Source organism: Aythya fuligula, chromosome Z, assembly GCF_009819795.1.
Source record: "Aythya fuligula isolate bAytFul2 chromosome Z, bAytFul2.pri, whole genome shotgun sequence".
Lineage (NCBI taxonomy): Eukaryota > Metazoa > Chordata > Aves > Anseriformes > Anatidae > Aythya > Aythya fuligula.
This window is the reverse complement of record NC_045593.1, coordinates 61,372,229-61,386,231: the sequence shown is the minus strand read 5'-3', so window position 1 is coordinate 61,386,231 and position 14,003 is coordinate 61,372,229. Positions and strand designations below refer to the sequence as shown.

General features: G+C 34.9%; 1 protein-coding gene across 1 annotated transcript in view; it reads right to left on the bottom strand.

The window, feature by feature from the left end:
- The window catches only part of MAN2A1 (mannosidase alpha class 2A member 1), a 134,476-nt gene that overhangs the window by 24,165 nt on the left and 96,308 nt on the right, over nt 1-14,003 (bottom strand). The window contains exons 16-19 of the mRNA XM_032206496.1: nt 12,535-12,649; nt 8,348-8,481; nt 7,080-7,221; nt 1,089-1,222 (exon numbers count right to left, since the gene is read on the bottom strand). Of these exons, the coding sequence (XP_032062387.1) occupies nt 1,089-1,222; nt 7,080-7,221; nt 8,348-8,481; nt 12,535-12,649 (525 nt within the window). The remainder of the gene's footprint in view (nt 1-1,088; nt 1,223-7,079; nt 7,222-8,347; nt 8,482-12,534; nt 12,650-14,003) is intronic.

The window sequence follows — 14,003 nt, the reverse complement described above, 5'->3', positions numbered from 1 at the left end:
CACACCACACTGATAACAGCCATTAATGTGCTGCCTGTGTTATAGAGGATGAGGAACTAGAAAATCATAATGACATGTACAACCTGAAAAAATCTGTCAATCATTAAGTAGTGGAAATTAGCTTTAAGCTTGATATTATCCTCTCACAGTGCTTAATGATATCCATTATAAAACAGAATTAATTCCAATTTATCTGCATATTCATTAGCAGCTTAGTATACAACTGCTCATCTTTAGCCATGTTGTGATTTTAAAATCTGCTTGGTGCTGTCATCACGATTCTACTGTCTCAGTATGAAGTATTTCTCATTTTGTCCTTTTCAAATGATAGGAAAAAAAATTAAAGAGAAAAATGCAAAGAACAGAGAAAAAAACTGACAAGTAACTGAAAAGATTAATATATAAAAGGGTGAAACAGGATGAGCTATGCAAGAAAAAAAAAAACAAGATAGCCTCTAGTTTCACAAAATCATAATGAAATAAGGTTTAATGTTTGGCATCTACATATTTCTGCTTAATTCTTATTTCCTAAGAAAAAAAAAAAAAAAGCTAAGCTTGGTCTTCTTGTTCCACCTATTCATCCCAAATTATTTTTCACCTTTTTTCCCCACTTCCAATAAACTCTGATATGAACCATAACTCTCACTAATTAGGAATCTCTTATAAGCTTCCTAGAAAAAAATAAAAAAGCCAATACTTACTTAAAGAAGAGACTTTCACAATAGTACTTCAGTGATGTGCTGAAGTGTGAACTCGAGTTACCTGTTTTACTTGGCTTCCTAGTTATGCAATCAATAAACATATAATCTCCAAAACCTACCAAACACATACCGGTTCTTACCCAGGTGACAAAAATGGGAAGTAGATGCGTGAGAAGGGAAACGATGCAGGCATTTGTGTGAGGAATAATGAAAGATGCAATCCTTATGTTGAGAATGTACAAGCAATTTCACATAACTCTTTAGGAAGCTATGTTTTCTTAATTACACTGCTTGTGGAATAACTTCTTTACTAAGTTCACTGCTTCTAAAACAGAAATAAACATTCATGTCTTAACTAGCCAGAAAAATCCAGACAATGATTCTTACCACATCTGTTCCATGTCTTCTTTCCAGCAGAAGTCGGAAGACATTAGCTGTAATCTTGTTATCTTGGACACCTTGTCCAAGGCCACGGTTGTCATCCTGCATAAGTCGACGATCCATGATTACTTCCAACTGACCTGAAAAAGTAATATAAGAGTTGTACTTGTAATAGGAATATGTTAGATTTCTATTAAATGTAAGAAAAAAAAATCAAAAATATAAAACTGTAAAAATTCAATTTTTTCTCTTGAATACAAAAGACTAATAATGAAACAATATTGTTAGGACTGATTTTGACAACAGTTAATGCTTTTGGATGTTTATAACCTTCCAAAATTTTAGCATACCTTTCAGAAGAAGTTCCTGTGAATTTTTAACATAGAAGTCTACATTGAAATTTAGTATAAGTTACTACTGTTAACTATTTCTTGTAACAAGTATGCTTGGAGCATCAAACTTCAAGAGAAGAATCGCCCCAGGTAGCTGCGGCTGTATGGAGAGAACTTCGATAAAGTAACCATCCTCATCTAAGAAAAATGTGAATGAAAGATTGCAAACCCCAAATACATTACAAATATATTTCTTCCTTTTTTTTTTTTTTCTTGTTTATCTTAAAGTTGGAGGCAGAGGAAAAAACAAGTAGGTAAAATTAATAATAAATACTGATAATCACTCCTTCTTGGATTTTTTTCTTTCCCACTTGTGGGAGAAGAAAAATACTTTGTACCAGATGAAAATCGAGTATGAATTTCTGAGCTTATTCCAAACTGTAGCACTGCCATTCAGAATAGCTCAATTATCATGATGTTAAATCATAAATAGCCTTATGGAAGATGAAGTTCACATCTTTTCAAGTTTATAACTCCAAAGGGAAACCAGCCCAGGGCATGTAATTAAGGCTGTTATGGTGTTTGCACATTGAATCTTCAAACAAATATACTTGTTTCCTAAATAAAACGGCAAGACTGACACTTGTTTCCTAAACAAGAATTGCACAATTCCATCTACAATAAAAGGCTGTTTAGCAAGGCAGTCTCCTTTATACTTCTCCAATATTCTTCAAATACTTATCCAATTTTTCTAAATATTTGTTCTTACTTTTCTTGAGGAAAAGTAACAGAAAACAAAACAACAAAGAAACAAACAAAACAGACTTTGTGTACCCAAGTCAGATTTCGGGTGGAAATGAGTAACAAAAATCCCCATTTTGTACTATGCAATAAGGCTAGGATCGTTCGTCGAATTGATGGATTTTGTGGAACACAGTATGAACACAGACTGAAAGACAAATATAGTAAATCTCTGAAAAAAAAAACCTAGATCCACAGTCAGAAGGACAAATCTATGATAAACTTTTTCTGAAACTACCTAAATACGTTTTCAACATTCTTAAAGAAGCTAGAATGATTGATGGGTGACAAAAGAAAGCTTAAGGTGATTGTGAACAGAAAAACAAAAAAAAAAACAAAAACAAAACAAAACAAAACAAAATGATCACTGCTATTGAAGTTGGATAAAAAAAAAAATAAATTCCAAATTGGTTCAAAGGATTAAAAATAGGAAAATTTCTGGCTTAAAATGACAGAAAAGTATTTTGGTAGGCTTTGGGACCTAAGTGATCACTGCTACCCCAGTAATTATCCACTAGACTGCAGGAAAAGCCACTTCTAAATGACAGTGGTGCATATCATCTATCTGGATGTGGTCTTCCTTACTGCATGTAGGATAAACCACTCAGTAGTCAATTAGAGGAGAACTGAAGGGGACTTCCAAGATGACAGATGTTCAACATCTAACATTTAAAAAAAATTACACATCCCATCCAACAATAGGGAAAAGAGATAGAAAAGTAGGAATAAAGTTCTAGCTTATGTATCTTACAGTCTTTGATCAAGTTTCCTAGGAGCTGATATTGAAGATTGGTGACTATTTAGTGAGAAATCCAACTCCATTCTGCTGGGATCATCTGACAGTATGAATGTTAACTGTTTCATAGTAAGAACCTGACTCTAGTACAAGAACAGAAAGTCAGAAATATTCAGCTGCTCAGATAAAACTTGGATGGTAAGTTATGCCTTGAGAAGTTTCTCAGCGTGCTACTAAAAGCACCTGCTTAAACTGCAATTTTGATTTTTTCTTCCAGAACCCAATCAAGATCTTGAAGAACCTTCAAAGTAAGTTTCATGAAACATTGGACATGGCCTCACAACTTTAAGTTTCATTTTGGTTCTTTATTAAGTAGTCCCACATATACTCAGGAGAAATTTGGGAATCAAAGTTCTTTTATAAAATGTTACCTCATGAAAACAGATGAGATTAATGCGTTCACCCCCTTTTCTAATGACTACAGAGTAAATTTTTCATGTTGCTAACTTGAGTAGTATACTAGTTTGCTAAAAATTGTCAATGGTCAATGCCATTAACAGGTATGGAAGATACAACTTGCACTGTATAATATAAATTTTTGTATTGATATAGATGGAGAAGAGGGAAAAAATCCTCAACTGGCTTGAAACCAATGCTCACAAAAAGCCAGTTTTCCCCTGACACTTATCTGAACTGCTATACAGCACTACCCTTAACTTTTCTGACTTGAAGGAAGAGTAGGTCTCTTTGTGGACTTGCATGCTGCACATCTTTCTATGACACAGAGACTAAAGAACAAATACAGACAGTATTACAAAGCAAATGAGCCTCTGAAGACTTGTTTAGTCTCCACTACCTATTTAATTAATGCCTGTATATGTTAAGTGCTGCCAAGTACATTCACAGGATCAGGCCAAAGGGATTTTTTTTCTAGCAACAGAGGAATCAGAAAATGTGTTTTGGATCTTGTATCAGGTGGTCTTAAAACAAAAGATAGATATTTTCCATTATGGACTTTTTAAAGCATCAGCATATAGGCCCGTGTTAACTAGAATGGTAAGTCAAACAGTCTCTCCATTGCTCGAAGTAAGGGAAAAAAAAAAGGCACACTGAATAATGTGCCTTTTGGACTGGATGTGCCCCTTACCTCTACAATGACTGCAAACAAGTTATTTCCTGAAACACACAAGACAACACAGACACCCTGACTAAAATAAGGAATCGTTTAATATAGCCAATCAACAGCTTCCTGCGTAAGTATAACTAAGGGGTGACAAAATGCAGCAAATTTATTTTTTTTTTACATTCCCTTTCCTGCTTTTCCACAGATTTTTGACACACTGTACTTGGAGAAAAGCATCATCGCACAGCATCAAGGGATCATACACACTACTTTCTTTGAAAGAAGTCAAGCCACACTGAAAAAGTACATTGCCTGAGGGTATTTAAGCATATCATAGCTGCTTTGTGACAGAGGGTATCCAAGAGGCACACTTGTTCTAGCATACATGCAGATTAACTGACCCAAACATAGGACAGATTTCCAAGGCAATTCTGTATATCAACAGTAGTGATCAAACACTATACTAGTAAATATTGTTCAATTTTTTTTCCCCTTAAGTAGCTGTGTCAATAATTGAAATTTTTGAAACAACCTAGAACTGTCTCACTGAAAAAGACAGCAATGCATAGGATAAAACTTGATATTAAAAGGTTAAGTAAGTAATTCCCCAGTTAAAGTTACCAAAGCTATTTCCTTCAGTTATTTTAGCTGAGGTCATGCATTAGCTATGTGCCATTAAAAAATCCTGTTTCTTAAATAAACAAAACTTTTTAAACAACAGTGTAGTCTCTTATGTTGACAATACAAATGCTCTAAAAAGTACCCGTGGTCTTTTTATTTGTCTTGTGTCACAAGTCACAACACCTGAAATTAGAACACAACAGTATCTAAAAATCTTCTGCTTTTCTTGGGGTTTACTCATTAGGTAGAAGATTTGTGAGTGGAAAGAAAAACACCTGCATGTACTGCATGTATTGCTATCACAATGAGGGTCAACAATGTGCTGAAGAATGGCAAAGGATATTCTCACTTGAGTGATTAGATATAAATTAAATCAGCTCTACCAATATCTGAAGTCTTCTGGTAGGCTCTAGTACCATAAATAAATAAAAATGTAAGACTGCTGTGATGAGTTTATCATTTGCAGATGGGATTTTTACACCATTTTGAGTCTCAGGCAAGGAAGACACCTCAGAAGCCTTAGAACATTCATAACCTTTAGCCAAATAAATTTCCTTTCTCCTTCTATCGTTCACGAGCAGGCAGATCTTATCACTGATGAGGACTAGAATCTTTATAATGATCATCAGTATTATGCCAAGGTCAAACAGAAGGTTCCTGAAGGAGAAATGGCTGTAACTCACAAGACAGGTATGTGTAAACCTAAATCACACTGGGGAAACAACTATGAAGTAAGATTAGCATTACGAAAAACAAGTGTACCTCTCAAACCATCTTGTTCTAATACCAGGAAATACCAACATATAAAAACTCTTTGCCCTAAAGTGAGTAAGACTTGACAATATTGCTGTCATTCTAGGACAATATTTATGTCTTGTCAGAATAGATACTAAGATGACAGTTCCTAAAAAGAAGTAAGCTTTGGCATAGTTTCTGGTTGGCTGTTGTTTATCTATTTATTTATAAGCATTCATTCAGTAGTTTTTCAAAACTATGTAAACTTAAACTTACAAGATATCACACCTAGTAGTTATACATCTAAAATTTTATGCCTTATGTTGTCCACTACTTTCCATCTTTCTATCTTATACTTTCTTGTTCTGGTAATGGTATAGACGGTGAACAACTGAACTGCGCTTCCATCCCTCAAAACCATTTGTCATAGGTTTCTCTGTGGTGAGCAACAAGACTGAGTTCCTTATGAAATTCTTAATGTGAATTGATTTTTCTTGTCAACATATTCATCAACTCTTTCATAGAACTCCATTAAATTTGTGAATTATGATTTTGCTTTAAAAGAACTATGTTGATTTTTTACCACAGTAATTTTTATTCTTTATTTCACTCATTCTAGGCTTTCAAAAAGCAACTATTGTTTTCCTCGTTAGGAATGTTAGGCTATGTCACCTGCACCTTAAACTCTCCACCTTGTAACAAACAAACCAAAAGACACAATCAAAACCAGAGGAGTACGAAAGAGTACAAACTAATGAATGATGCTGTTCCATCCTTGAGTCCCATCAGAATTCTTGGGTGAAAAATATCTGGTTCTGACCAGTAATAGTTCATTTCATCTCTGTCCTGGTTTTGGCTGGAATATAGCTAATTTTCTTCCTAGTAGCTGGTATGGTACCATGTTTTGGATAAAGGATGAGAATAATTTTCTCATGTTATAATGTTCTGATCACACACCTATGTTTTAGTTGTCGCAGAGCAGTGCTTACACAGAGCCAAGGACTTTTCAGCTTCTCGTGCTGCCCTGCCAGGGAGGTAGCTCAGGGTGCACGAGGAGCTGGGAGGGGACACAGCCACGACAGCTGGCCCAGGCTGGCCGAGGGACACAACGTTATGCTGAACGATTAATATGGGGTGGTTGACTGGGGTGGGGATGGGGCATTGTTCGGGTACAGGCTAGGTATCAGCCAGCAAGTGGAGAGCAATTGCATTGTGCATCACTTGCTTTGTATATTCTTTTATCATTATTATTATTTCCTTTTCCCATCCCATTAAACTGTCTTTATCTCAACTCACAAATTTTTATTTTTTTTTTTCCCCCCAGTTCTCCCCCGCATAGCACTGTGGGTGGGTAGGGGCATGAGCAAACACTCTGTGGTGCTTAGCTGCCTGCCAGGTTAAACCAAAACAGTCTTTTTCATAATCTCCTTCCTCTGACTCATTTTTGAGACAGGTCTTCCAATTTAGATGACAATCTCACGTAGGAAAAGCCTTCAGCTCTTCCTCTATGGACATATCTTAGAACTGGTCAAAGCTAGAGAAACTTATTTGCTTTCTTCAAAGACTGGTATGTATGATAATCTCCAAATGAACTATTTCGGATAATCATGAAACACAGACGGTTATAATATCCAACACCTTATACTTACCATTTTTCAAGCTTGCAACACCTAGAGACTGAGCTGAATGAAGTGTCAAACGAACACCAACATCTTGGATATAAGCCATTGTAGTCATAGGATAGACATTTGCTTGAAGAGGCAATTTGCTCATCGTCAGTCTGGGCTGGATCTGGAGTATGAACACAGACTTCAATAAAATACTTTATTTTTAATGCATTTAAATTTCAAAGACCTTTTCAGACATTAATCCCATGTGCTTTGAAAGCAATGGTTGACAACTAGCACCAAAGTATTCATTCAACTGTATTATTTAGCTTTTTAGAGATTTGTGGCTAAAACTACCACTTTGGAAATGATAACTTCAATGTACTTTTAGATCAAAGAATATTCTTTAAAAACTGAAAGATTCATCAAGGGAACCTGTGCACAGGAAAAAAAAAAAAAAAAAAAAGAATATTAACAGTTATAGAATAAGAGAATTTTTTTTTCTCCTCTAGAGAGCCAGCAGTGAATAGATTCAAGGTAGCAGAAAAGGAATTGCTTTATAATGGGAACTTATTTAAGTGCTAGTGAAATTCTTGAATGGTACATGAGGAATGAATAGTAGTATTAAAATTATTTTCACATTTAAATTTTCACTTTGGTGTCTCCAGCAAAATGCAGTACTACACACCAACTGGCAAAACAGCAGTCTCTTACTCAGCAGGTGCTTTTCAGTGTATTCACAATACCTATTTTTAACAAGGAAGCAAGGCTAGGAAAAGAAAATATGCTTTCTACTGTCTGTGCTGAAAAGTCCAAGTTATAAAAATAGTCATGCTATTTCATCAGATACATTCCCAATAGATTAAGTTATTACACTGCAAAAGTACTTTATTTTCTTACTTCCATGACAGGACTAAGTTGTTTGGTATGTCTGAGTTACTGGGCAGTACATATTTGTCTTGAATTTGACTACCCAAAGGACTCAAATTAAATAAATGAAGGTGAAAAGACATGCAGGTATACAGACAACTGCAAAATGGCATACCATATCTTGCTGTATTACAATTCTTTTCTTAAAAAGCATATACGAATATTTAACAAATTTTGTAATTTCCTTGAAAGAAAATAATTGCTACTTCACTTGATCTAAATCAAAGCTTTTACTTGGGAGAAACTTTTTACTTTTAAAAGCCCTTTTCTGTTTAAATGAGTAATGGACTTTAACGTAAGAGTTTGATTAATATGACTCATTCTTTAAAATTAGTCAAAACTGATACCCTAGCCTTTTATAATTAGGAGAGAATAATTACCTGATATCCATTAAGATCAGTATAGAATCTATTTTGACTGTTTATGTCAGATGAAATTCTCATAGCAAGCTCACGATTATATTCTCCTCTGATATCCACAATATTGGAAACTTCAATAGACTGGCCTTCCAAACCTGCATGAAAAAGATGCTTTAAAAATATCTCAATTTTTAAAAGCTATTGTCACATATGTAAGACTTCCTGTGCTCCCAGAACACAGTCCTCTAGTTTTCCTTTTTATATTTAAACAGATACTTGAAGCCAGTTCAGTTATATACTATATCATATAGAAATGTTTCCAATTCAGTACTCATTAAAAAGTCAATGTGAAACCTTCACTGAAGTAGAACAGAAACAGAAATCTGATGATGGGAATATTCATGATAAAAACCAGTAGGAAATACAGAACTTTTAAGTGCAATAGCTAATACAATGGAATGAGATTTGTTCACAGCCTCTTCACAACAACTGTTCTACAAGGCAGCAAGTTGGTTGTTTAACTAAAACAGAAATCTTCCATAAGGACAATGAAATACAAAACTGCACACTGATATGACCACAACTGGGATGTAAGTCTTCATTAGCTGTCAACAGATGCCCATTTTATCAAAGGAAGAATTAAATATCTGACAATGCAGTCAGACGCTCAGTAAGATTTTTCCAGTGCCTCACATTGAAAGTTACATACCCTTTATAATAATCTGACTGTTTTAAACAGTTCAGGAGAGAGTTTGGACTGGAATCATACTATCATTCAGTATGACCACCTCTACCCTTTCTGTAGTCTAATGGGAGTAGCAGTTGAAAAAGAAATGTGCCAAACAGAACAGAGAAATTAAATTTCTCTTTGTAGTCATGAAAGTATATTGTGCTTGCCTGACAGGTTGTAAACAAAGAATGGTAGAAAGTGAAAAAACGATTAGCTTAGTTCTGTAAAATTAAGTATACTGTATTTAAAACTTTAGCTTCTAAATTCCTCCTTTTTTTCAACAGTTGACTTTATGTCAATTCACCCAGGTGGCATGATCATCACAGTTTGGGCTCCTAACCAGTCAAATCTTACGCAAGAGGGCAAAAGATATTCAAAAATTCCTAGATCCCTAAGCACACAGACACTAGCACAACCTTTTTTATTTCTAAATTCAGATTTTTCCAGTATTATTTGCAGTTTTGTTTGAGAACATGATAGAATGCTCATTAAGAAAGTCCTTACTTTAACAAATTCTTAAAAACCCTGAACCTTTCAAGATCAGAATGCTGAAAGTGTCTACTTTCTTCAATTTTTATGCTATTACTTGATGTGTATAATATAGTAAGGGTTGTGATTTTATCACCTGAATGAGAAAGGTGTCAAAGTCTGTATTTGTTTCCTCATCTTTTTTTTTTTTCTTAAAATCTCCAGCCAGCTGCAACAGTACCAGCAGCTGCTAAAATGCTAATATTCATCAATGGCTATAACACCACAGTGCTAACTGAAAAATATTTGGTTTAGGTAATTCTGTTTTTCCAGACCTAGTCTGTGAAAAGTGGATCTACATGCTCCATTTTTCATGCTTTTAGTCATGGCTTTTCCAACATGAAGTAGGACCATTAAAGCATGAAGATATGGGATATAGTGTTTTGGTTTATGGTTTTAAAATTACTAGAGCAGGAATTACACTCAGCTCTTCCCTACTGCATAAGTTGAGCTAATGCACAAATACAGTTATGGAAGATAATGAAACCTAAGAAGCCTCTGATAAAAATATTAACAAAACTATGCTGGTTTCAACAACAGATGCCAATGGAAACAGAAAAAACATTTAAAATCCACTCATTGTTCAGTTACCGAACAAAACTGTCAAGCCAGATGAATCCCTGCTCAAAATCGCCAGAAGTATAAAGGCAGTAGATAAAGCATTTTTTCACCAAAACTGCTGAAGAAGCTGTATGACTCAGAACTCCTGTCAGCTGTTTTAGCAACATGGTCAGGCTTTGCATCCCCGTGAAAGCAGGCAGGTTACAGTAGGAGTATCATGACTTTATTTAATGACGAAATATAACATACAAATGCATGTGTATATTTCTGTCCACTTGCTTTGTTATTGTATAGATCTAGCAAGACTTCAAGACATTTTTTTTCAATAAAGTAATACTATATATGTAGAATTTCTTATAAAGCCCAGGAAACTGACTTCAGCACAACAATGATGTGAGCTTGATCTTTAAACTTTGAAAAATGCCATTTTATAGAAAGAAATGTAAATAAAAACACACAATAAAAGTAAAGAGGAACAGTACAAAACAGTTATACGCTCTTTGTAACAGCTGGAAAGATGGTACAGGACTTACCACAATGTTGGGATAGGCAATGATGTAATTACTGAAAACAGTGTGATGAATTGTAAATGGTAAAGAATATAAGAAAAGTAACTAATGCACTCAAAATAAAATAAAACTTTGTGTGTTAGGAATTGGCTAGCAAGTGATTTTTACTGATAACCCATTTCCTGTGGTCTGTGAAACAGAAGTATAATATTTCTACCAGGCACTTACTGACAACTTAAAGAAAAGGGAGAAAAAAATTACAGAGAAAAAATGTTCCAAAGCAGCCTCACCCAAGACAAGAGAGAGATTTTCATTCAGGCTTTTTCCCTTTCCGTTAAACATCCTTCTTATCTAAGTTCCTGCCTTGCTAGGTAATTTAATTTACTGAAACCCACATGGCAAAATAACTTCCTTCATACATATTTGGCAACCCAGTACGTCTAGACTTCAAGGGCATCACCCCATTGGTTTATTGGTTACATAAAAGTATCTTCAGTGTAAACATTTCAGAATCTTCAGCAACATATTACTATACAACCTCTTTGCTTGTATTCAGTAAGGAATGTGATCTGGAGTTCATTCTGTGATTACTATATCCAAAGAACTGGTAAGGAAACTCTAATAGTTAATGAAATGTTACATGGTGTACCGGTAAACTCTAGCAACTTCAAACTTCAAAGTATGCATTCATATCATAAAAAAAGGAGGCATCTGAATAAACGTACATTCAGAAGACAATATACTACGATCTAAAAACTTTTAAAAAATCAAATGGTTAGTCCTGTGTGACTAAATTAGGTACTATTTGCCATGCTCTTTTTGAAATGTATGAGAAATAGGGAGATTAAGTACATTATAGATCTATTACTCATTTTAGAGGGTGTACAGAAACATGAATATGGTAAATACAATTTTCAAAACTAAATAGACAATGTTGGCATCTACAGTAGAAGTAGTGATAATACGAATACGTTTCAGTTACCTCAATTATTGGAAATATTAAGCAATGCTTCTGTATTTCAGAAACCACCAGCAGAGTAAATAAAAACAGATGAAAAACTAAAAATGCATATTTAAACATATCAAGTCAAATTTCTACAGCAAATTTATACAATTGCACCTTTGCCTTTTACTCTTCTCTCTGGCCAATTTCACCATCAAATTTGGAAAGCACCAGAGCTTCCAAAGTTATTTTTCTAGAACTTTCTGGGAAAACAGTAGCTGAACAGAAGAGAAAAATTAAAAGCCTCACTGAAGCAAAAGCAATCAAAACTGATATATAAGCCAACAAGCCACATTTCAGTGCTGGTGCCTCTCAGAGGCAGACAATGCTGTCACGAGCTTTGCTAAGCAGGTGAAGGACATACAGTGGAAGTTCACAGGTCGTTAAAGCACACCTGCAGTTGTGTAATAAAACAATAAAACAGACATAACTATTAACGCTGCTTACAAAACACTTGCCATTCTTTGTGACTTTAGAGAAGATGATGTACTTCCACCATTAAGTCTGAAACTATGAAGGAAAGTAACATTTTTAAATCATCTCCAAGATACTTTTGCAGAGTTTTTCCTCATTTTCATAATTTGCAGCTAGGTATACCATTCAGAAGGTTCAGTAAAGTTTGTGAACCCCTGTAGGTAATTTATACTATAAAGATTTCCTACTACTGAGTGATCTCCAACAAACCTGTTGAGTATCAGCGTAATAACTGGCTTAAGGCTCAGAAAAGGATCATATTGATTGCACTGGACTCAGTGAAGATCTCAATCTAAATAATTCTCTAACAGGTCAGAAATGCATTTAAACATTGCAAAGACAGGTAGGGTCCAAGACCATAGCAATGAGAATCCAGTGATTCAGACAGCTTCACAATTCTTACCTTGGACATTATAGAGTCGCATGGTATGCGTTACATGGTGGAAAAAACACACAATTTCTGAGAAAATCTTTCCATGAGCAACTCTTACAGTAGGTGGATCTGTGAAAATATAAGGCTACAAAAATAAAATAAGAAGTTAGAACAATTATGTTAAAATTTTGCATTAAAGTTGCGCGTATAAATCAAAGTATTTAATAATTGTTAAATATTATTGTTTTTAATAACTGTTATACTGCACCTACACTGTCTGAAACGTTGGAGGTAAAAACAAACAAACAAAAAAGTAACTCCTAGTCTAAAATTCACCAAGTTTTCTTTAAAGTTTCACTTTTCCTTTAGCTAAAGATAGGATAAACATCATTACACATCTCAGTGGTGTTCTATGAAGATTAATGTATACAAGACCTACAAACAAACATAGTAATGTACTATTACTGCAACTATCTGAATTCAGTTCTATGCTAGCAAAATTGTAATTCCTAACTACCTATCAAACATCACAATTTCATAATGCATGGCAGATTATTTGTCTATTTTGTTAGCTCACAGTTTACTGTATCAGTGGTACAAACTGCATGATGAAAGCTTCAACCGCACTGTTTTAAGGATCAGCTTGCATAACATGAAGGTAGAAGAAAGGGGAAACTCTCTTCATCAAAACCAGCTACAGTTGCCGCAGCTGGGGAGCCCCCTGGAACTCAGGGTAGAGCAGGGAACAGATGAGAAACCTCAAGTGGAAACATGGTTCCTCTCTCAAAGAGGTATCAGAATGTGCATCTAAGTACTCCATGTAGTCACAACTATTCCAAGTCTCAGCTAAGCAAACAATGACATTTTCAAAAACAAAATATTCCAAATTTAACTACATATGCTATACAGTGTATAAAAGGAAAAATGGGTTAAATACTAAGTATACACAAAGCTGAAAAGAAGGAAAATACAACAATTAAAAAACTACTACTACAGGGCAATATCATTAATAAAGACTTCATTAAAAACAAACAAACAAACAAAGACACCTTGAAAAGCACATTATATTCTGAGAAACCTAAACAGAAAGTTCTTAAAGGGTGACCATCCTTCTCCTATATGCACAACTGTCAGAAGGACAGAGTATGTTCTTCCTTCTCAAGCAAGGACACCAAAAATCAAATTTATCTTGAGGAAGACAGGAAATCACAATTACATACACAAAAGACACAACATGTCATAGAAGAACTACAAATATATCATAGACTGGATTGCGTTGGAGGGACGTTAAAGATCATCTTGTTCCAACCCCCCTGCCATGGGCAGGGATACCTCCCACTAGACCACATTGCTCAAAGCCCCATCCAACCTGGACACTTCCAGGGATGGGACATCCACAGCTTCTCTGGGCAGCCTGTTCAAGTGCCTCACCACCCTCAGAGTAAAGAATTTTTTCCAAATATCTAACAATCTACCCTCTTTCAGTTTAAAACCATTAC